At 41.5% G+C, this 25,051-nt stretch overlaps 1 protein-coding gene across 1 annotated transcript in view; it reads left to right on the forward strand.

Annotated features, from left to right (window-relative positions):
- LOC146305548 (pyruvate carboxylase, mitochondrial-like) overlaps positions 1–25,051 on the forward strand; it is a 399,577-nt gene that overhangs the window by 158,594 nt on the left and 215,932 nt on the right. The window contains exon 12 of the mRNA XM_084711698.1: positions 17,850–18,032. Within this exon, the coding sequence (XP_084567824.1) occupies positions 17,850–18,032 (183 nt within the window). The remainder of the gene's footprint in view (positions 1–17,849; positions 18,033–25,051) is intronic.

Here is a 25,051-nt window from a genome sequence, read left to right on the forward strand (position 1 = left end):
TACTTTATGCTCTCCTGTTTTAGTAGCTAATTTTTATTCTGGATTAATAATCCTAATATGCAAAGCAACTAGTTAGTGAAGGCTGTAAATGTAATAGAGTAGAAAGAACAATACTGGCTTCCAAAACATGCAGTACAAGTGACTCGAATTGCACTTATTTACAGTACTTGAGTAAATGTGCCTGGTTACTTTCCCCGCTGCACACAGAGTAAAATTCAGGGGATCGCATGCTGTTCAGTGTGTGACACAGTTGTTGAAAATTAATATTTGTTTTACTTAATAGAGATTTAACATATGATGATAAGAGTCAACAGCCATGCCAGTGCTTCTGCAGAACTGTAATTGCGTTTTCACCTAATTCATTTCAGGAAATATGCTTATCATGGCAATGCTAACATTTGCAGGTAATATTAATAATGCCTCATGGGAGCCTAATTGGAACGTCATTAGATTTGCAAGTATAGGGCAAATTACTGGGCAGTTAAAAACTTGACCTACTGAATCAACTCGTCAAGTCGAGAATCGAGTTTGCTGTGTTAAGTACGTTCACTACATCCAATAAAGAAACAAGATAAATTCAGTGTCAAGAAAGAAAACAGGCGTATTATACAGCCTCTGAATCCAAATGTCTCTCTTTTTAAAGAAATAGGATGAGTTTTAATTACCTCGGTAACCCACTTTATTCAGATTTGTCAGAGAAACAAAATAAACAACCACCAACTCTGGTTTGGTTGAAATAAATTTCTAATTCACTGTGTTAGATGTGCAAATGTTCTGGCTCTGCAGGTTGCTTTCCCGTCTCTTGTCCTCTGGCTCGGTGGCTTAAATTAGTTAAATAAAATAACAAATAACGCCCCGTCCCTCCAAAATAAAGTAGCCATTATCAGGAAACTGTGTCACATCACGGCTGTAAGCATATTTGTAAAGGTGTGGCGGTAGATGGAGGAGCAGCTATCAAGGTCGTATGCAAACCTTCCAAGGTATTTTCTGCTCCATGAGGACACTATATTTAAACATTAAGACCTAAAATTCAAGTTTCCCGGAGGTGATGAAACTTTGATTGAGACTCTTCCTGGTTTACTCTCTTGTGATTGTACTTGGGCCGTATTTAGACTGTTGAAACGTCACTACGTTACATCACGTACGCTCAGACATCCAAAACATTAGTGTGTTGTGTGCTCATATTGTCAGGGGCAGCTGTGAGTGGGACATCTTGTGCCCTTATAGCACATGTATGTGTCTCATCTTGAATTAAACTTGTATGCGACACAGCTGGAGATGCATCAAAATCTGGACAGCTTGTGTACTTGTATATCAGATGTATATATATGTGTGTGTGTGTGTGTGTGTGTGTGTGTGTGCCCACCCATCACACCTCCAAGGCCCCAAACAGCTTGTAGTGCCGTCACAGACATCTGGTTGCCACTGACTCTAATGGTTGCACTGATGTTTAATACTGCATGAGAGATAAGAGTGTGTGTGTGTGTGTGTGTGTGTGTGTGTGTGCGTGTGCGTGTATGTGGGTGGGCAGGCAGGCAGGCATCTGTGCCCATGTATTTGTTCTGAGCATGTGGTGGTATTCTGTGTTTGTGTTCAGTGCGTCACACAAAACACAAGCATTTTTAGCTAACCTTTTTTAGCAGCTGGGCACTTACAGCTGTGTTTCTTCTTGTTTTTAAATCGTGAAGAGGAGGGAGGGGAGAAGAGGGGGAAAGAAGGAAATTAGAAGGCGACGCGTAATGAGAGAATATGCGATGGGAGGAGGGGAAGAAAATAGGGGAAGGAAAAGAGAGGATTCGGGCGAAGGAGGATGGCAGGTGAGGGCTGGAGAGGAGACGTGAGAAAAGGGACGGGAGTGGAGGGGAAATGAAAGGAGACGGAGGGAAGGAGTGGAAATGAGAGGAGAGGCGAGGAGAATATGAACGGGGAGAGGAAAATTAGAGAGTGTTCTGAGGAGGAGTGGAGGCGAGGCAGAATGGGTGATAATTGATAGAAAATTCAGGGAGCGAGAAAAAGGGAGAAAATGAAAAGGAGGAAAAACCGGAGAGTAGCAGAGATCCTCTATTGCTCATTAGGGTCATTATACCTCCGTCTGGAGCGCACACACACACTCTTACGCACACGCACACTGAGAGGATTGAAAGGAGAAGCCAATTTAGTCTGGTATCAAAAAATGAGCCTTTTGATGAAAGGCAACGAGGGGCTGAAAGGAGGGCTTGCTTGTGTGTGTGCTGCAGTGTGCGTCTGTGTGTGTGTGTTTGCCCCCTTAGAGTGTCAGAGTAGTTAGTACTTCATCATAAATATGATTTTGCTAAGAAGGACGCACACATGCAAACACATTTTGGGGCCTTGTCCTATAATTGCGCCGCTGGTGGTCCGAGGTGCCCCCCCCAAAAAAAGACGATGATTAGAGGGATGCGGAGGGCAGAAGGAAAAATAAACACTCAAACTCAGAACGAGGAAGGAAGTAAAGAGTTTAAATGAAGTAAGAATGAAAGGATAAATAAAACCAGGGATGCCCTGGGGACTCAGGCACAGAGCGGGAGGAAGGAGGAGAGCGAGGTAGATAATGGTTTTGCGAGATGGAGGAAAAAAAAAAAAGAGCCTGTATAGAGACAGGAAATTAAGGTGAAATTGAAAGGATAGGAGGAAAATTGAAATAGAAGGAGAGGGATGGAGTGATTGTAGAGACAGCTGTGGACTGTCAGGCAAGCTTTGGACAAGCACATGTCAAGTACAGCCACGGATAATAAAGAGTCAGCAAAACCTGAAAGGTGGCGAAAAAACAGGAGCGACATTGCTCAAGTGTTGCAGTCTGGAGGTGTATTCAATCATCTGTGTACTGTATATCCACATTCTCTCAGGCATCACGTATAGCTGTAATGGTTCAAGTTGATTTTCTTTTCATAATAAAACCAAGGACGAGATAAATGTGAGAAAATAAAACTCATTCATCTAAAAAAAGGCTTTAAAATCACACCAGAATTGAGTTCACAATGGTGTCCTTTCATACATCACTAATGCAAAGCACCCCTTGTTAAGTCTCCGTTAATGAAACCGGATTGATCACGGCTCTCTTGTTTCCAGCTTTTGAGGACGACATATGGGGGTTGGAGAAGACGGGCAATGACTTTTAATTAAAGCCAGACTAATACGCCTCGCTGTCACCATATTGGTCACCAGTCGGAGCGGCTGAGGATATCTGTCACCAGGCTAGCGCGGCTATTAATTCACAGGGGAGGTCTCGGTAATGATTTGAAACAAAGGGGGAATCGCTCGGGCATCTGTGCTCTTGTGTGTGATACAGAAGTAAGAGGAGGTCCCTGCAGTGATCCAGTGCAGGCATCAGTTCCCCGGTCAATGTGATTGGTTTTCAATATAAAACCAGATCAATGTAAGGCTCCCCATGCTAATGGCCAATAGTGTCAGTGGGGTGACCTTTTGGTGTCTGGAATAATCCGGTAAGAAAGGACAGATGATCAACAGTTAACACTCTGGTGGCTGAGGATAAAGCACGAACATGGACGTTTACATTATGTACATACATGTCACTGTGTCCAGAATCCTCAGGTATTAAGCAGCTCTAGCAAAAGCATGCACTGCACCCTCAGTTCAAACTCTGAGTAATAAATGCTAAGCACAAGGTGGCAGGTCACACATTCTGTGCGATCCACAGCCGTTGTTGTGTAAATATCAGCTTGAGAGTATATTCAGAGTGAGTGAACCGTGCATCTCCATGCAAAGCTTCTATTTTGGTTCGTGTGTTCAGATATAGATCAGCGGGTGGGTGTGGTGATTATTGTGAATGGTTCCCTCAGACACTCACATTACTGGTCTCATAGCTCTGAAACAGCTATGAACATACATCACCACAAATCTGCACTAAGATAGATGCAATATGATTTTATTTCAGGTAGTTATTATAAAGTTAGAAATAAAAACTTCTTGAACTTTTTAAAATGTATTTGTAAGGCTCACATGTGCAAGTCACAAGCAAATCCCAAATCACTGTGATGAGAATCAAGAGAACTACTTTAAAAAAGTTCAAAACAATGGACATGAAAAATTAATTTTCCTTTGAGATTGACGAAAACTGCTGCAGCCTGCATACACTTTATAAACCTTAATGATTATTAACATTTTGTGGCAGTCAATAGCAAGCTTCCAAAATGAACAGTGATAGATGTTGGGCCTCTAAAATGATAAAAAATAGCTCTATGCCTCCAGTAGCATGAAAATAGAAGCATAAAACAAAAAGTTTACATCACAATGTTGGGCGTCTTGCCTTGGATCACTTCAGAAGGGTCACACCATTTCTCCTTGGCCCTGACGCTAGTTTGATAGTTAACGTTGTCTCCCAGCTATTGGCTAGCTTTACAGCCTCGTGGGTTGAGCCAAACTAATGATATTGCATGGACTAAATCTTTAACCACCGACCAGTTTATCTCTGCTTCTGAAGATAGTCGACTTTGTGGAGGTTTCTGCAGGACATTGCGTGCGTGGGCCGCTTCAACAACATGTGAATTCCCAATAGAGATGGCTGCAAAATATGTCCTTACTGAAGTTCTTCTCAAACAAGCTGCTATCTGGATTCCTATACGTAATATGGAAGTCTGAGTCACTTCTGTATCCAGTGGAGGAAAACTGACTGGGTAGCGCTAGGCCTGTGCCATTTTCCTCATCTGTTTCCCAAGGTTTTCCTCCGTGTGCATTCCACATTCAGGTTTGCTAAAAATGTATTCCATCATTGAAAGCAAGCGTCAAGGTTTTCTTTTAATATTACGCTGTTTTTCAAAGCATCAGTTGTGTTTGTGTGCATGTTCCGAGTGAATGTGTAAGCGTAAAAAGCAGAGGTGAGAGACAGTGTTCTTCTAAGACATAAACCTGTTAGTCATTTTCATGGCTGGCTCCATTTTATCTAGTCGCTGTACTGCATACAAACATTTCCCCTTGTTCTCTTTACACTGTAACAAATTCCCTTGACCTGCAGATTTATTTTTCTTTCCTATCACGTTGAAGCTATAGGATTTCTTTTTGCCAGACAAGAAGTCGCAATTCAGGATTTTTCAGACTTAAAAAGGAGCTTCCTATGTTATTACTCATCTTATATTAAATGCTAATATGAATAACGATAATGAACATCAGTCCTATAAGCATAAATCATTTGCACATGCTGTAAAAAAGGCCATTTTCCCAGCTGCATTGAAATAGAAGATCAATTTCCTAATTGAAATTGCGGTGAACATACTGGCTCGAGGGGCTCGCGACAGCGTCCCCAGACCAGATTGTAATTCGGCACATTGCAGTTACAAGACACAGACATGCATCCTAGTCAACTGAGACAGCAAGACGCCCTGTTTTTGAAGGACATCAGTAATTAAATTCAAAAGATGGCCAGATTTTTTTCCAATGCTGCCCATAAACTGTCACCAAATTCCTTGGGAGTCAACCCACTTACGCATTTAGCCATGGAAGGAAAAAGCAGGAGGATGCTTCTGAGACACCGAGCCACTAAAACTAGAGACCAAGTTGTGAAGTTTGCAGCAGTTTCTGTGTCAAATGATTAAAAGTGTTATTAAAAGTGGGGTTTTTATCTATGTTTGTCATTAACTTTCTCCTACTCTGGTGTTCTTTACAAACTTTCCACAGGAAGGAAAACCTAAAAACTAATCTTGTACCTACGGGCTGTGACGGTGAAGCTGAGGTTTTTGGCCTCATCCAGATTGTGTCTGGTAATACACCTAGCCTGCATGAAAAGGAATTACACAGAAGCACAACAGCATAAAGTTTTAATGATGGGGCAATTCTGAAGCGCTTGTTTTGAAGCATCAGGTTTTGCTTGTCGAAAACAATTACCAGCAAACAAACTTTATTCTTCGCCGCTTCACTTCTGTCTCGCTTCTCTTCCCTCACCTCTCTTCTCACCTACAGCCGCTCCTCCTGCCTTGATTCATCCACACAGCCCGACTTCAAACATTAACATGGCACTTATATCCTCTTCTCTCTGTGTGTTATTCTGTCTCTTTCCCTTTATTACTCTCTTTACCTCTCTACGCCTCTGCCTCTCTGTCTGCTCCTCTGCCTCTCTAATTGGTACGCTATCAGTTGGAGCTCAGATATCGCTGTCACTTTCCGTCTTTGTGCTTCGTACAGGCGGTGGTTGTTGTCTCGCCGTTTCTTCTCCATACATTAGCTTCAAGTGTGCGAATGCCGTCTCCTTCGACTCCATACATAAACAGCGGTAAACAAAACCTGACAGTGAAGAGGGAAGCTTCCACTAGCAGGACTGAGAGTTGGGCGATAGTGAGTGAGGAGGTGAAAGGAAAGGGAGAGATAAATGATGCTTGGTGTAGGAGTCTGTAAAGTGAGGATATGTAGAGCTAGTGGAAAGCAGAAATTAACTTAATGGTAAATGGCTCGGAGAGTGTCTTGGAGAGCATTCAGTGTTATTACAAAACCAAGCTAACTGTGAAATCTGGTCTTGGGTCCACTTAAGGAGCCTGAAGATTTGGGCCATTACCATGTTAACAGCTCCTAAAAGGGTTTAGAAAGTAAGGATCTTGCTCAGTCGTTGGCGGAAACCACCTAAGACCCATAATCAAAGTTATTTTACATCTTGTGTTATCAAAGTGCATTTTTTTTTATAGCTTACAGTCTTGGCACCTTTAATAAGTAAGCAAGCAGCGATGTACTGCAGCACTTAAAAACACATTTTATATCCACAACGTGGTGTTGGGTTTGGCAAGGCAGGGAGTCATTTGTCATCTAAACATTCACTGATTGGTCCAGTACAAATCTGACTTGGGCTGAATCGATTTTCAATTGGATGCTTCCAGGCTTGAGTCTTGCAGTGAAACTGAGCTTGAGAGATACAGTCCGGCTCTCTGGGAGCAACAATAAATTACGATGGGCACTGAATCGTGATATGAGTGTGGAGACATTCTGGTTTAAGAGTCTCAAAATAATGTAGGAGACAGCCACCGCACCCAACCAAGTTAAAGTTATGGTCAAAATGTATTAACTGCAGATTAAACAAATAATGCACAATTTAGAACGTTTAACTGAGCCCCAAATTTTTTTTAGCGGATGCCTTAGAATAGAGGTCTTCAACTTCAGGCTTAATTGGCCTGTTGTTTAATATTTTTACTTTCTTACCAAATTAATGCCATATTTATTAGCTTATATCACTTTGAACACACTCACAAAGCATGAGAAATCCATAATGATGAGTAGGTACTAAGAGAAAATGGTCTCAGACCTTTGCCATGGAGGCAGTTCACTGAGCAGTGATGGTTCAGATCTGTAGTTTCAGAACACAGTCCTGATGGGCAGGAAATACTAATCATCTTTAACTAGCTTTGTTGCACCGTTATTGTGCATCTGACACCTTTTAATTTCTCAGCAAAAGCAGGTTTACACAACAGGTCACATAAGTCTTGGGGCAGCAAAACAAACCATTGTTGTTTTAATAAAAAAAAGTCAGTTCATAATTAGCTATTTTCATCATTCAGTGAACAACAGTGGTCTGATGACACAGTGTGAGTCTGCAAACAGTAAAAATGAAAGGCTGCTCCTTTTGTTCCATTACTCCTGACAATAGTTTAAACAGATCCACCAAAAAATGACATTTTTGATGGAAGACAGGAGAGCTAAGTTTACTTAAAGACTGCTTCATAATTAAAGTCAACTCGTGTTTCGCCAGTTAAATGCATTTAATGTGCAGCAGCAGCTGTAGGAAATGTTCAGCGTGCATTAGCAATAACTTACAATAAGTCAGATGCTGAGCTCTTGACTCCACTTTCAGCTCTTTCAGCTTGTTTTGGTTTTACAACGAGCCCGAAATCAGCAACCTGCTGCTAAGCATGGTGGAGCATTACAGAGCTTAAGATCTGCGAAGAGATATAGCAAATATTGACTCGTTTTTCAGGTTGTCATAAACACACACCTCCGAATGAATGTTAATGTTGTTCTGTCTGCTAGAAGTGTAAATATGCAATTGTTTTGTAGCACATTAGAAATCACAACTTTAAAATGTGATATGTCAGTGTTTTGACAGCCTGAGGCCAAAAACAATCAATGAATGCTGCATTCATTGACATTTTTTAAAGTAGGCAGTCTGGCAAGATGCATAAAAGGCAATTAAACAGCTTTAAACATTTGGAATAAATGTGTTAAATGTAGTATTTAATTGTAGTTGTACACTGCATGTAACCTGACCTCTGAAAATGTATCATTAATTAGTGGAAATTAGAGGAAGTAATGAACAATACTGAAACCGTTTCAGGAGTTGAACCATTTGTATAAATGCAGACAAATGAAATTCTTACCCTTTTGCTAAAGAGAGCCATTTCTCTTGGTCATATATAATTCACAGTGGTGACTGTGATATTTATCTCCGTGATAAATTGCATGGCACTGTGACAGATCCACTGTGACAAATGCACACATTTTTTTTTTTACTACAATTCACAGGTCTAGTTATCTCTCAGTTGTTGAGTAAAAACCTATTTAGTCAAACCGCTGATAGCAAAGCATCCAAACTGTGTGGATGTCAGAGTAACGCTGTTTCTCTTTCTAAATGGTCAAATGTTTTTTTTTTAAAACAAATGTTCTTTTGCCTTGTTACATTAGTAAGGCAATGTATGAGCATGGTCAAGTGAAACGTCGCAGCTCAACTTTTCATGCTTTTTTTTTTGTTTTGGTTTCAGTTTTTCTCTTTCCGCCGTGTGCCTCAAAGTAAGTTTTATGGCTCGGGCCTCTGAAACCCATCCAGAAGCCATTTTGACAGTCGTGAAAATGCATGTGCATCAGTGGGGAAATGGACTTCTTTATCTGAATTCCTGAAAAGAAAAGTGTTTTTTAGGAATGTGAGATATTGTTTTTTTTTTTTTTTTTTTTTTAAGGCCGCAATAGCAGGCTGGGGAGTGAGGATTTGTAATGTGCCTGCGGCGGACCAACGCTCTTTCATATAATGTCAGAGAAATACACCGCTGACCTATGCTGCAGAGGGAGCGGAGGAGAGTTTGAGTGATATGTTTCGAGCGCTGACAAATGCAAGGAGGCTATAGGCAGCGAGGTGATGACAGGAGAATAAGAAGCAGGAATGCAGGAGAAAGACCGACTTACAATAGACCTGCAATGTTATTGATATATTAATACAAATACAAATTCCAATAAAGTTGGGACGCTGTAAAAAAATACGTAAATAAAAACAGAATACAATTTATTTGGCTGAGTAAACAAAGTTGTGTATCAAGCAAGAATGGCAGATCACTGTATTATATTTTTATTTATGTTTTCCACGGTATCCCAACTTTTTTGGAAGTGGGGTTTTATATTGGTATGATGAACTAGAAGTCTTGATGCGAGCTTGTGTGCGAGTGTTTGTGTTTATTCACTGATAAACGGGAATCAGGAATCCACAGGAAAACCAAAGGGATGATCCTGGATTATTATAGACAAGGAGCAAGACTGCAGCAACGTGCGAGCGTGCGCGCAGGACGGCAGGGGTCCAAATCAGCGCATGTATGTGTCAGCAAGGCCATTTCAATGCCTTTGTACTTAAATTATTAGTATCTATGACTGTCCAGAGAGCGTGAGAGAAAGACGGAGCGAGACGATGACATGGGGAGAGCGTGAGAGAAGAAAGTGGGGTTGTCTTGTTAGACAGCGCCCTGGGCTGAAAGAAGCTGACACCTTGACTTCAATTATTAAAATGGTACTTGGCTTTTCGTTCAATTCTGCCCGTACAGTATCTCCCCTTCTCTTCTCCCCATCTGGCTACAAGATCTTTAGTGGCACTGCTCGGGTTTGAGTCCTTGTTGAGCGTGTGAGATAAAGGCGCTCTCTTGTCTCCATGGGGTGCTGCTGTGGCACTATTCATCTTGTATCTATATGCCCTGGAGCCAAAATTAATACACTTTATATTCACAAAGGCGCATACACAGTAGCACGGTAATAAAAGTGCATTATCCCTCATTAACACACAGTAGACAAAAGTAAATGTGGAAATGCTTCACACATCCTTAATGAGCAAAAAGAAAGCAAAAACACTCAGTTAATTGGGATTAATTGTTGGAAATTCTCTCATGTACATCAAGTGAGCTTCAGTTTTCAAATTGTGTGCCTACGGTTACTGAAATCCCCCTGGAATTACATTCTCAGTGTTATTTTTTATTTGTTTCTCCCTGCAAAACAACCTCCATCTGAGCGGCTCCAATAACTGGGGCTCCACTGTGTTAGTTTTGTGGCATCCAGTCTGACCACATATCCCGCGTATATGTTTGTGCAGTAAAGTGTAACGACAAACATCTGTCTCGCTGCATGTTTGATTAGTCTCCTGACACGAGCGGGACGAGATTGTTTACAGTTAGGAATTCGATTTGGAACAATATTGGCCCGCGTTGGCCGCGTTTAAGGGCTCAAGGTGTTGTCTGTGTGGATGTTTGTGTGTGCGCGTGCATTTATAGCTGCCAGCCTTGTTGCCGTCCGGTGCATTTTAAAGCACGGATATTTATGCAAATGTGTTGACTATATTGTTGTTTGTCTGGATCCAGTTCACTGAGACTCTGCAGTCTTACTTCAGTCTTATAGGAGGACGTGAGGTTACTCAGAGACGTTCCCCTCCGGCTTTTTATGACTGATTAGATTATATTCCAGAATTTATTCCCCTGTGAATTTGTCACAGCTAGAGAATCATTTTAAGGATTTCAGAAGAACTTATTTATTAAACAAAAGTAAATGTCCACAAACCAAAGGGGGTAAAAAAAAGGCATGAGGTGTGAATGTCAGCGCCTTACAGCATTTAATCGTCAGATTCTTCTGATCTTTGTTGTGCATCATAAGCCAACATCGTTTCAGATAGAAAATTCCAGGCATTTTACCATTGAAATTCTTTAAGTCCTCTCATGCATGTTTATTTAAAGCAATCACAGAGCAGCTTGAGCAATCAGATTAGAAAACATATCTCACTCTCACACCTGGTAAAAATGCCAACCAGGAAACAACATAGCAATTGCCGTTGTCACTAACCATCTGGCCTCGCCTCAGGAATGCAACCACACTTGTTGAATTACAAGCCGTCTGCAGCGACTTTTCCGCTGTCAAAAAAGTGGCCATGCAGATGTTCCAAATCAGATTCTGACGCGCTGACTTTACACAGCGGATTTACACGACTCCGATAAAAACCCTCCAATTGCCTGTTAGACAGTTAGTTTGCAGCATGTAATCGCAAAACATTCAGACAGCATCTCAAGCACACAAACGCCCCATGGGGCTTCACAGAAACAGCCTCCAGACCACCAATCAGGTCAGTTTTAATGAGTTTTGGCGAACGCAGATTGGCGCCCATCAGTCGACCCGCGTCTCTGGTTGGTGTGGACGGCTCCCAGATGTGAAACTGCACAAGATGCTGTCGGTTCATTTAAAAAAAAAACTGAACTACAACAGCGAGACGCAACAAAGGGCAGGATACCAGGGAAGAGAAGTTGCCTTTGAGCTAGTCACTGATCCTCGGCCTTCCCCTTTTATAACCTCGAGTTTGTTGTTGTTAGAATGTGTGATTATTCGCGGGATGCTGCTAAAAATAGCCTTGATGCTCAGTCAACTCGTGCGAATGTATCGACCAAATAAGTCAAAGCTAAGAGCGGCAGTGTTTGAGGGTTTTTTTTATCGTATGCTACCCCCAATCCCCTGGGGACGTAGCAGTTTGATATTAAATAACAACGTGCAAAAAGAGCCCGGGCAGCTGTCGGACAGCCAGCCAGTCAGTCACTTTAACACAGCAGTCAACACTAACAGCTGCATCGGTCTTGTGCTTGGCCTGCAGTGTTACGGGCTGACAGAGAACAATTTTAAAATATGGTTTGCTCACAGTGAGGAAAGATTTACTGAATAGAGAGGGAAAGTAAACACGGTGTAGATTTTCCCAGGGGCATTTACGCAGAAGGGGGTTAGCAACTGCCTCAAGACTTGAATGGAAACAAAGTGACCCAGAGTTGACTAAATATCAGTTTAAAAAATCCATGTATGTGTGTATATGTAACTGTCGTACTTTCCTAACATTCCTATTTCTGTCCCCTTGTTTCCAGTTTTCTATTTATTTACAAAATGCTATTTTTTCATGTTTTTCCTTTTATTTTATTTTATTATACATCCACATACGCACCAAAGACCTAACCCTTTCTCATTACTTATACATTTTTTAACATTAAAGATGTTATGAAAAAAATTAAAGAAAAAAAATAATATACCATAAAAAGACCAATTTCAAGGAGCTGTATGTAAATCACCACCCCTGTATACATATACACATCTATATATCCAAGCATCCCTCACTTTCTATTCTTATCTTTTTGTATACATGCATCTTAATGCTTCAGACCAAGTCACACTGAAGAAATATTTTTCACTGTACCTGCATCGATCATGTACCACACTACGGTTTACTCCCAAGAAACGGGATTCCTGGGAAATCTAATCAAGACCATTTCCTGTTTCCCGGGAAATACAATGATGGGAAACGTAAAAAAAAAACAAACAAAAAACTATGATTAAAAAGTACATGCGTGTTCAGAGTCTGACCTTGTGGGATTGTGCCTCTATTGTAGGTAGTACGGTAGTGCGTAATTCTTCTTGTTGCATTTAGTGTTGCTTGAAATGACCGGGGCTTAACTGAAGTTATGCCTTTCAAAAAAAAAAAGTGCACATTTTTACGTTTGTTTGACCAGATATTCTAAATATGTTCCTTGTGCAGGAAGTAAAGCCCCTTTTCCACTGGACAAAAATCCGACTAACACTCACTATAATGTGGGTTTTGTCATTCCCTGGTCAAATGACTCTGAAGTAGTCACAGGTATTTATCGCCTCAAGCTCCAGTCGGCAGTGATGGAAACATAACACCCATGTGGACACACTAATTTTTTACCCCTTTTTGGGGAGGCAGTGGAGGCTTGTCGCCTCCATCGGCCTGCAATTTTTTTCTCCTTTTTCATCCACATGTGCTGACTTGACTCAGTTTGACTCGGTGCGGCACGGTGGAGTTTGCACCCACTTAAAGGTGTGTATGTAATTGATACACGCTCATCTAAAGCCAAGTGGCTAGACGATGGATAAACCTTTTATTTCCTATAAATTCTTCGCAGTAAAAGCTCCCTCTTATTTTATTATGAAGCAGCAAAATCAGGAAATGTTTGATTTTCATCAGCAGTAACTTTACATGACATGAAACCATAAAATAAAGCAGATACCTGAAAGTACAGACTGCGACGCAGGAGAGAATCTAAACTTCAGATCAAAGAGATTCATTTAAAAGCTACAGAGGTGCTGACAGCCGAACACACAGACACTTAGAAAAACATTTTTCTCTCTGCTCTCCTGCATATACATGAGTTGAGTCTCAACTTCTAGTGATAAAACAAAGAGGCAAGAGGGAAAATGGTCATTTGTCTATTTTTAGCAGGTTTAGCTTCGTTTAAAAAGAAAAAACCTGCATATACTTGCGGATTTTTGTGTAAAAATGGTTTTAAGGAACATCTCAAAACCTGTAGCAACTTTTATAAAGTCTGACCTAATTGGCAATATACATTCAATCCAATTTTCCCAGATTATATTCATTTTTGTCAAGTTCCAATCTATAAGCAAGAGAGAGAGAGAGTCAACTGCTCCATCTCACAATGCAGGTTTTATTGTCAAAGTCTCTTATTTGACTTTTGCTCTGTGAGTTGGAGAAGAGATCAATGTTCCCGCTTTTATGTGCTTCAGTAAAATATTTAATTTATCTTGCCTACTCTTGTCTGTTTGGGAGAAGTCATTATTTTTACTGCTTCATTGTACGTTCTACTTTCTGGTAATAATGCAGACAATATTTCATTATTCTGAAAATGGCGAGGCCCTCCTGTAGAGACAGGGGGCACATTTAAGAATGCTTCTTTTTTAAACATGTGTCCCCACCTGAAATGCATCAGTCAATATTTACTTGAAAATTATTCCGTCCTATTGAAGCTTGCTGAATAATATACTGAAATGGCCCAAACGGCAATCTTTTTACAATTGTCATCATGTTCTTCAAATATAAACACTGCTTTTTGAATTTAGATTGATTTATTCTATGCAGAGCAGCTCTCAGAGTTGTTCACATGCATCAGAAAGTGTGTGGGTAACTTTGAGCTCTACTTCAATGACACTTGAAGTGCTGATGACCGCCCTCAAGCCTTTTAAAATCAAAGAGGGAGTGCCGTGCTTTATGAAAATCACAACCTGGAAATTGGGGCTTTGAGCCTTGAAACGGCATATTGTACAGGTGTGGGGGCAGTGTGCGTGGGCAGCCGCGCTCGCCACGATTTCCTCTGCTTCAGCATCTCTTACGTTTACAGCTTTATGTAGGCAGTCTGTTTCAACTTGGCCTCCATTTTAAGTTGGAAAAAGATCTGAACTCCTTGGTGAAGGATGTCTCCATGAATGAGCTGTACTTTGAAGTACTTGAAACTTGAAAAATACATTAATGTCCACTCACAGCTGTGATTTGGCATTCAGCTTGATGTTAAGACAGATTTGTGTGTAAATTGTTACAGCAATTTGACATCTGATGCTTCCCTGCTGTTGCATCACATTTGGCTTAACCCGTAATTTACACCAGATGCGGCTTTGTGACGTTGTGTGTGTGCCGCGGTTTTGTTCCGTCATACGAGCGACTGCAATTTCCATCATGTTCTTTTATTTTGAAAATTAACCGGCTTCTCCCTGGATTTTCGGTGCCTGACTTCCTACCCGTTCGACCTGCTCTGTACTAATTGACGCGCCATCCATAAAAAATAGACCTGCTGCGTGTTTTTTCTGCAGAAAGGAGCACCGAGCCGCTTCTGGGACGCTGCTAAAACGCGCCGCAGTGCATCTGGTGGAAACACTGTCCACTAGAGGGTGGGCAGGGGTGGTGATCGCTCCCTCCTGGTGTCCTCATATTTGAAAAAACATGGCAAAAGTGCCGTCTATGATGCCCCTTTGGTAGATAAAACATGATCGAGTGGCCTGCCAGCGGACAAACCCAGATGAAGGGTGTACTTGGGGTTCCTTCCAGTGGGCAAAACTTGATGAAATGCCCTTCCACTGCAGAAATTATGATGAAGTACCCCCTAGGATGTCTTTCCAATGGTGAAAATGTGCTTTTCCAGTGGACAAAACATGATAAAGTGCCTTCTTAAGGGCCCTTTCAGTGGAGAAAACATGTCTGCCCTTCAGACAGCCTGAGCCACTGGGCGTGTGTGTGTGTGTGTGTGTGTGTGTGTGTGTGTGTGTGTATTTTACTGTAGCACTGGAGTATAACACGGTTTTACAGCACCCTGGTGTTAAGGGTGGTCCATTTACTTTGGCTGCTATAATGTAAGTGATCTGTCATCGTACAGTAGTATCGTAACACATTTTTGCTAACATGCTTTATGACGGGGATTATACAGTATTTTGATCGTTTCCAGCCGTTGGAGATGAACAAAATAGCTTTCAAGAATCACTCTAGATAAAATGGTAAGTTGTAAAGAGCAAAAAGGATAATGAAAAAATATTGTTGGTCATAAACGTTGGCAGCTCAGCACATCTACATTGTCTAAAAATATTACCGGCATATCATCAGTGTGGCACAACATTGTTATAATTATAATTTCTACTCATCTTTCTCATCCAGCCCTCAAGGGGCTCCATATGTTGTAGTGTTGGACAGTCCTCACTCTCCTCTTCACATCTCCTCTCCTCCCTCTCTGCTCTCTTGCCAAGTGGTTTGGATCGGCACAGCCTTTTCGTTTCTAACTCATCTCATGCTTGTTTTCTCCCCTCTCATCTCCTTATTTTGCCCTTCTCGTACGTCTCTCATTGGCTTCCAGGAGTGGGTTAATTTGTGCTTACGTCGTACACGCCGAGCAGATATAATGCATCCCTGCATCGTCCATGTTACAATCCACTAACAAATACTGCAAAAGGTGTTGATATATTATTGTATAAAAATACAAATACAAATATTTAAAAAAAAGTTGGGACGTTAAGATGAAAATAAAATTGGAATGCAGTGATTTGCAAATACTTTTTGACTTGATTCCTCGAAGCGAGGATGTAGCGAGGTTCGCCACTCTGTGAAAAACCCAGCGTTTAAGAGCAACATTGCTCAGCTCTGTAATCCACAATATCACTAAAAGTTCAGAGAATCCAAATTAATCTCTGCATGTTGGTGCAAGGCTGAAAACCAACACTGCTCGTGACCGTTTACCCCTCAGGCAGCGCTGCATTAAAAACCAATATAATTGTATAAAGGATCCATCATGGGCTCGGGAACACTGTTGTCGGTAAACACAGCATGTTGCAGCATCATATATTTACATCATCCAGAAAGTTCTGTGGGCCCAGGCTCACCTGAGATGGACTGACGCAAAGTAGAAAAGTATGCTGTGGTTTGACGAGTCCATACTATGAAGCACAGAATACAACAACAGACTGGACCAGACTGTTGAGCACTTTAATTTATATATCAAGCAAGGAAATGAATTTCACTTACTGAGTGTTATTAAGCAGTTTGAACATTAAATTTCTTGGTGCTGTATTCAATTGAATATAGGTCAGAAAGTTTTTGCAAATCTTTCTATTTTTATTTGTTTTACACAACTTTTTTGGGAAATGGGGTTTGTAGAACAAGTAAGGAATGATAAATCCTGCAACACTGCACAGAAATATTGAACTGACAGAAGCAAAAAATAAAACATTTCACTCTGCATCCTTCCACTTTTGGGAAGTCAAAGTTTTTGTCTGCCAAATTTTTTCTTTTTCTTTTTTTCTTTTTTCTTTTTAGATTTCTGGCATTTTCACTTTGACAGTTGACAGTTCAAAGTGCTGGGTGATGGGAAAGACTGAGAAACATGTGGCAAAGGTGCAGGGCTGGATTCGAACCAAGCACATTGACATGTTTCACACCAGTGAGCAACCGGGGCGCTCTGTCTTTCATTTTTGGTGTGTGACTGGTCTGCCTCCTGCCCTCTCTCGCTCTTGACCTCTGAAGCAGTGGGTGCATGAGCTACACAGCTGAATCTTATACCCTCCAGTAAGCTCAGGCACCGGGCTGCAAACACTAGTGTAGAGCCTCAACCAACCATTGGTTTCATTGCTGATTAATCTGTCGGTTATTTTCTTGTTTAATTGATTTGTTTTTGGTCTTTAAAATGTCAGAAAATGGTGAAAACTGCTCATCAGTGTCTTGTTTTTTCCACAACCCAGTGATATTCAGTTTACCATCATATAGAAGACAGAAAATATTCACATTTAGGCACCTCGAATGAAGGAATTATGAGTTTCTGACTGATTCATTAGTTGACAACTAATTGATTAATCATCGCAACTCTACACTTGTACCATTATAGTTTCCTAAGTGCTGTGAATAAAACAGATCGCAGAGGTATAGTAGTTGCACATAATTGACAAAAATATTATTATTTCCGACAAAAAGTACAACATTCATCCGCTGAGATTACTGGACCATGCAGGGTGAGATAATAATAGCCCTAATGAAAACACTAAATCTTAAATTGACAAATTGTGCAAGTTTTCTTGCCAACTGCAGCAGAATCCACCTTAATGAAATCCACAGGAACGAGGTATATATTCTTGATATATTTGCTCTGCCCACAAATTATATGCACTCTGTGTTAATGAACAGTTATTCATTGCAATCTGCAGACTTTCTCCTCAGAATGTTAAGTATGTTTTTTGCAAGTTTTTTTTTTTGCTGCATTTTATATTTTTATATATCAATTTGATAACAACCCACTTTAAAAGCATTTTTCTGTTGTCTTTGCTCCTCTTTCCTGTTTTCTTGCCAGGTCTTCCGAAGCGGTGAAGGCATGGGCATCCGCCTGGACAGCGCGTCTGCCTTCCAGGGTGCTGTCATTTCACCCCACTACGACTCCCTGCTGGTAAAAGTCATCGCCAGCGGGAAGGACCTCCAGACGGCGTCCTCCAAGATGAGCCGAGCCCTGGCCGAGTTCAGGGTGCGAGGGGTCAAGGTAGGACGCTCGGCTTTGTGTGTGTGTGAGACGGTGCCGGTGCTTTGTGTGCAGCTTTTATACCTGCTTTTATTTGGCGTTCTCGTTGTTTCCTGTGAGGTGAGGAAGTAATGCCCTCTTGAGCTGATGGAAGAGGAAAATGGTTTGTTGTCATGCTGGAAAGCAAGAAGCTGTCATAGACCCTGACTGTTTGACATGAGCAGAGAAACTTTCCTGAGAGCAGAGATGTAAATGTGATGGTTTTCTTTGTATTGGTTTGCTGTGAATGGCTTTAAAAGCCCATCTCAAACTATTCAAGCCAGTCTAGCATGCTTAATGGTGCAATGCAGTTAAAACTGCATCTTATTGAATGTCTTTATGTACCGAATCAGCCGCAGAGCACAACAACTCAGTGTGAAGTGGCGCTCCAGCATTCTTGAACATTTCTCGCATCTCTCTCTGACCCGTCTTGTTGATTACAGGCTCTTGTATTGCCCTTTATTTCTTGATTTGCAGACTGAAAACATACTTTGTCAGTGTCTAAAGCTGACACAGAGGCCTCTCGTTTTAGGGAGATTGTGCTAAACATGATCAGCAGCAGCACACGGTTGTTGACAGACAGCAGCGGTGTCGGCGAAAGCCACTGTGAACAGACTGGGAAGGTGGAGGTAATTAAAAATAATGAGCTGCATGGGTTGTTCATGTAACAGCCATATGAGCAAATGATACACCGATAGAATCACAAGTGTCCCACACCTTTCTAATGGGCTTATTTTCAGTGTTTTGTGTCTACAAATGGCCCATTTAATAAATGAAGGTGTTGTTTTATTCCATTATTTGTACCCATGAACAGGCGCAGCCACCTGGGGGTCAGCACTGTACAAAGATCACGCTTGAATTCTTTGGTTTTGTGCACTTTTAGTTTTAAAACTACATTGTAAACATGATAATGACGTAGCGCACAGTGTTGAATCAGCCGGCCTGGGGAAATGTTTGTTTTTGTCAGCTTAATGAAAGTTACAGTGTTTTTTAAAAAAAACTCTGCAGAAGAGATGGTAGTCTTTGCCACTCTAAATTCTACTTAAACAGAAGGCTGACATTTTGTTTAAAGCCAGTTAAATGTTGAGTTAGATGAGAAAAAGGCACCGAATCAAAAGTGATAAAGATTTCATTTTGATTTCACATTTCTTCTGCTTGACGCACACAATTTGCACATTTGTGTCTTTTAATTTTCACCCTGCAGTTAACGATAAACAGTGTGCTATCTGGATGTGTCTGAAGTAACACGTGCAGACATGTGCTTCTTTCTGCCCAGCATGTTGGGGTGAAAGGTGTGATGACCTATTAATCAGGCTGCAACTAGAAGCCGCATCAGGCATCAGATGTTTTGGTGAGCTGTGGATTAATGTCCAGATAGATTCCTCACTGTATAAAATGAAGCACCTCATTTCAAGGTGAAAAATCCTAGTCAACTATCAAGTGTGCAGGTGAACAACTCCTCTAAACTGTTTTCTTGCCGCTGAGCTGATTTCACATTCTGCACAGTTTTGCCATAGCGACGTATAGAGACACATTCCAGTTATTAAGCCTCACTGAAGTACAATTCAAAGCTGAAATACCATTAATGACTTTGCAAAAGAGTTTCGTTGTAAATCAGTTAGCAGGCCGTGAGAAAACAAGCCTCAGAATTAAAGAAAAACACTTCATGTCCTACTTCTGAGGTGCAACACAGAGTGTAAATGAACTGAGAACGGGTGCCAGCAGTGAATGAATTTAGAGGTGTGACTTCACATCCATTGATCAGCGACACCTTATTCAATTATGCTTTTTCTGCCATTGTAGCCATTTGTGACAGTTCTACAGTGTGGGAAGTAAAGCTTCATTATTAATCACAGTATTATCGAAATCGCATGTTGAATATCCAGGTCGCAGAACCAGAAGCGTATTGCAAGCTTGTTCTGCAGATGAAAGACACAGGTGCTCCAGCTGTTTCCCTAAACTGAGGTACCCCATACACCCCCACTTTAAAAAATATAATTTGCTTTGCTGTATTTCATACAGAGTTTCTTACCTGTAGTGAGATGACATCAGGGCCGTAAGAATAAAGGGATTTCTGCAGCTGGTGGAACAGAAAATTCTATCAGCTCAGTCATAGTAATTCCTCAGTCTGGTTTGAATTAGTCATGATGAGGTGAAATTGCAAGTCAAATTGGTCTTCCCAACTCTAATTTCTCATTTAACTTGGAGTGCACTTTACAAACTGTCAGCGCAGATTTAATAGATTAATTTTCCCTTCTGATAGAGTGAGAAAGTGTTAGATGTTAGCCAAGACTTGATGGGTTTGTGGACACTGTCCTTTGTCCTCGCTCGCCGTGGATTATGTAAACACACTCCTGGAAGTCGACCTAATGTACCTTTCCTGCAGTGGCTCCAATTGAAATCATTCTGTGCGACGACAGCTGCGGTTTCTCAGTGTAGGGACAGGCTTTTTTTTTTTTTTTTCTTTTTTGGTAAGGACAAAACGGCCGATGACGACAGTGTGAGCAACCTTGGTGCATGTGCTGATCAGACAAGAAGTGGAGCACTTGGTATTCTGCACCAGCAAACTAGTACAAAAGCTTTGTACGGCATTGACATCAGCAGAGAACGGTACATTGATGCAAAGACGGGATCTGGATGATGGTGTTGACTTACACATGTTTCTCTTAAGACTGCTGGTGGCAAAAACATGGCAGCTATCTTTTAACCTTTGAAATTAAAGCTATTTAGAGTTGGCTGCATGAATTTGATGTCCCAGAGCTAAAAAAAAGAATCCAAGTACTTGTGTCCTTGCCAACAAATTGTCTTACAAAGACGTCCCCATCAAAGTAAGCACACTTTTTTTTTTTTGCTTGCACATTGACATAGATTCAGTGCTTCAGTTTGTTTGTGACACCGATTAAGACATTTCCTCAGGGTTTTAAAGTTTTGGTTTTGTTGTAGACTGCAGAATTGTCCTCATGTAGTGTCCTTGCATAGATTCTTTGTGGCCCATTCCTCATCAATGGCCAAATTAGCATCTGAGATGCAGGTAAACAAACTTTTTATCCATCTACCCCTTTTTTATAGCGGTGCATGAAATTATCCACTGCCAGCTTGAAAAACACACATCTTACCAGCTAGTTAACTGCACCCACCTGGCAACGCAAGTTTAAATCTGTCACTGACTGGCTTTCTACGGTGAAAAGCAGATGGCCTTTGGTTTCTGGGAACCTGGATCTGTGTACTACATAATATAGCTTATGAATGTGCTGTTCACTACTAATGAAGTTTAGTTTCCTGCTGCCACAGAAAGTTTTTGCTAAAGTTGATAGTTTGAGAAGTGATATCAGTTTGACACCTTTTATTGTTCAGTGACTCATCACACAAGTCCCTTACTGTTTCTGCGAAGAAGTTATGAATTTCATCGCAGCTGTTAGTAAAGTTTTTTCCCACAAATTCTTTCTAGAATGAGCGAAGGTTTAGGTGTGTGTGCGAGAAGTCCTGGGTTCAGATCTCTGATGAACCCCCAGTTATGTCACAACCCTAGCTTGTGATGGAAACGGAAAGCAGCATAAACCAGTTGTGGATAGCAAATGAAGTTATTTAAGAATAAAAGTGTGTGTAGTTTTCCTCAACCATTTCAGCTTGAAAATTTTTCAAAGGAAAAGAGCCTGTGGGCGCTTCCCAAAACAAATAAATATAACAAAAAGACTGAAAAATTAGAGCTACAAACTGCAAAACAAAATTAAACAGTGAAACTAAAACCCCTATACCTGCCTTTTATTTAATAAAACCAAAAAGAGTGAGAACAGCACTCCTTCTTTGAGTGTATTCTAAACAAAGACTCTGCTACGTGATGGAAATCTAAAGCCTGGCCCAGTTCCAGCAAGATTTACAAATGCCTCAGTAAGTAGTTTCTTAAAATTTATCAAACACACAGCAGAGACACATCTAGCAAGCTGATCCTCAGCAGCACCGACTGAGGCTGAGTGACTTTGTATAATCAGTCCCCAAGTTGCATCCCAGATATCGGTGGAGCTGACTGGGTGCTGCGCCGCTCAGAAGGCAGGGGTCGGAAGGCAAGAGAAGGCCACGCCTCCCCAGCTTGAGCCAACCGTGCACCGGGAACCACACGTCCCAATTAGCATACAGAAATTCCACTACATGAAAGGGGTTAGATATCTTGGGTGTAAATTGGCACAAACCGAGCGTCGAGATCTTGCTGCGTTTTGTGTCTCTGGACTTCTGAGAATGCACTCATGTGGCCAAGAGAAATGTTGTTTATCAGTAGAATTGTGGTTCAGCGTTTCCTCGTTTGTGTGTTTGTGAGCGATAGCCTTGGAGAGAGTCGATGTGCTGGAATGTCACCAGTTAGGAGTCAGAGCGTTGGCAACAAATCCAAGGCCTATTAACGCTTTAGTCTGCTCTCAGAGATATGACAGCGCAGGCTGACATCCACATAACTCCAAGGTTTTTTTTTTTTTCTTTTTTCCAATGGAGGCGGCTACAGTAAATCAGAGGTACACTACGCTTTTCAGATCATTCTTTGGTGGCTCCTATATATAATTCAAAGGTTATTCTATACTTAACACACAGAGGGATTGCCATGAAGTCCCTCAGCACATTACGTATAACCTTTAAATTCAAGTGAAAACCAGAACACACCAAGCAAAGTTTGAGTTCGACACATGACAACATGCTGCTTTCCTCCGTTGTGTGGAATTATGTTTGGCATTTCAGAAAGCTCTGTTTATCTTCTGGTGTGTGTGTGTGTGTGTGTGCGCGCGTCTACGCCCATTGTTGTGCGTGTGCGAGTGTGTTTGTGCAAAGGATGAGCCATAAGTGTTAAGCAGTAAAATGTCACGCATCCAGCAGCAAAAAGAGACAGAAGAAGAGAGGTGGGGTGTTGGGGGGGGTGATGGACAGGAAAGCGACAGGACATGAGGCAGGAGGGAAAAGATAGATGGAGAGAGGAGCGGAGGGAAAACAGCAAAAGGGCAATCAAGATGAAGGGAGTGTAACATGAAACGACAAGTAAGGTGGTACGGCCCGTGGAGGCCAGTACACCTGTGGCTGTCATGTTGTTAAATTTAGAAGTGTGGAAGACTGAGTAATGACGGGGCATTTGCATGAATACGCTTTGAAGTGACAACACAAACAAATCAGGACTCTTTAACTGACTTTTCTACAACGCTACGCGCTTCTGTTGTTTTTTCAATTGTTCCCAATGAGGAAGGAGCATATGGGGCAACATGCGGTCGCCTGGAGGAAAAGCATCTTTTTTCAGAACGCTCCAGCTTTTTTTTTTTTTTATTTTTGTCTCCTAGCGATTGTAGTTCTTGGATTCTCTGAAAATCTGGGGACATGCCGGACTGCATTTTCAACCAATTCACGAAGCTAACATTAGATTAACTAGCTGGTGTTGATCAGATCTGCCAGTGACATTTCAACTGACAAATTTGCCAGTTAGTGCTGCTTTTGTCTTCCTTGGTCAGAAAGACTCAAGGACCCATCATTGAGTGAAAATTGAAGAGTTTTATTTGTGTGTGGTAAACGTGCCCCAGGGGGAACCATACCAGTTCTTAATTGAGCGCAAGAGGACCCAAGTCTCCTCTGTGAATTATACAAACACTGAATAAAGTGCATCATGTCAATGCAAGTACAGGAGCATCTGTCCTGTGCAAATTGCCCATCACACAGGCTGATGGTTTGTCATGTGAAACCAACCAATAACTGAATAACTAATGAGCTCAGGAACAAACTCCCCTGCTGCAAGACATCAGATGCTTCCTGGCAACGTTCCACTGATTTCTGGACTCGCACAGAGGACTGGATGAGGAAAAAATAGAGAGAGACAAATTCAAAGTGTCCAAAAGAATGAGATGGCAAAAGACAGATGACACGAAGACTCCGGTGTGTCTCCTCATGGCACTAGACTCAGTATTCTGTCCAGTTTTGTGGAAACTTCAACAAACTGAGACATTTGGATGTGAGAGTGCAGGTTTGTAAGTTAAGTCGAAGTGAGACTTTCTCACAGTTTGTTTCTTTAGAAGTCATTTTTGCGACACTGCAGGGTTTGCTTTAGGCAGTGTGGTTTCATCTTGTGTTCATCTTTACACCTCATCTGAGAGAGTTTGAGGTGACCTGAGGTCACAGCATCCATCTTTATGTGTGTGTGTGTGTGTGTTTATCTGTGCGAGGGGGTGTGATGATACCAATCTAGAGAGGCTCTTTGAAGAATCTTTGTCATGTTTCGCTTCGTTATAGCCTCCCAGATCACAGGCTAGTTCCTATCTTAAGATCGCAGCATAGTTGTCCCGACATTACTTCTTTTCATTTCAATTAGAATAAGATCTTTATGTTTTTGCTTTTTCTTTTACTTCTGTCGCACGTGATTAGTTAAGGTTTCACATGGATTTTGGTCCAGTTTTTTTGAGATGAGTTCATTTGATAACACTTTATTTGAAGGGCTGTGCATAAGACTGTCATTACTGGCCCAGTCCGAGTGCAACACCATCAACCGTCAGGTGGTAGAGGTGTTGGAGACTTACGAGTGCCTCGGTGCCGTAAGCTCACTTTTAATGCTGACACAGAGATGCTTTGCAAAAAGGGTCGGCAACGATTGTTCTGCCTGTGCAAACTCTCAAAGCGGATAAGACCTTCATGACCGTCTTCTATATTTTCTTTTATCTGTTGGTTTGGGAATCTTAGTGTAAAGTCAAAAAATGCTCTTTCCAAAATAGTGAAGGTCGGCAGTAAAATTCTGGTGGTCCAGCCGAGCAGCCTCACTGACCTGTGCAACACACAGGTGGTGAGGAGGGCTGAATCGATAGTACCGGTCGGTCCCCCCCCCCCTTCACTCTGAGTTTCAGATTGTGCGTTCTGGGTTCTCTGTTCAGATTTCCTGCTGTAAAGAGCAACAGATTCAGGAGCTCGTTCATTCCCACCGCTATTTCCCTCCTGAACCCCAGGCCAACCTACAGCCTAGGCTTTTTTTGTGTCTTCTGTCTGTCCTGCTG

Source organism: Lutjanus erythropterus, chromosome 23, assembly GCF_056507025.1.
Source record: "Lutjanus erythropterus isolate fLutEry1 chromosome 23, fLutEry1.hap2, whole genome shotgun sequence".
Taxonomy (NCBI): Eukaryota; Metazoa; Chordata; class Actinopteri; order Lutjaniformes; family Lutjanidae; genus Lutjanus; species Lutjanus erythropterus.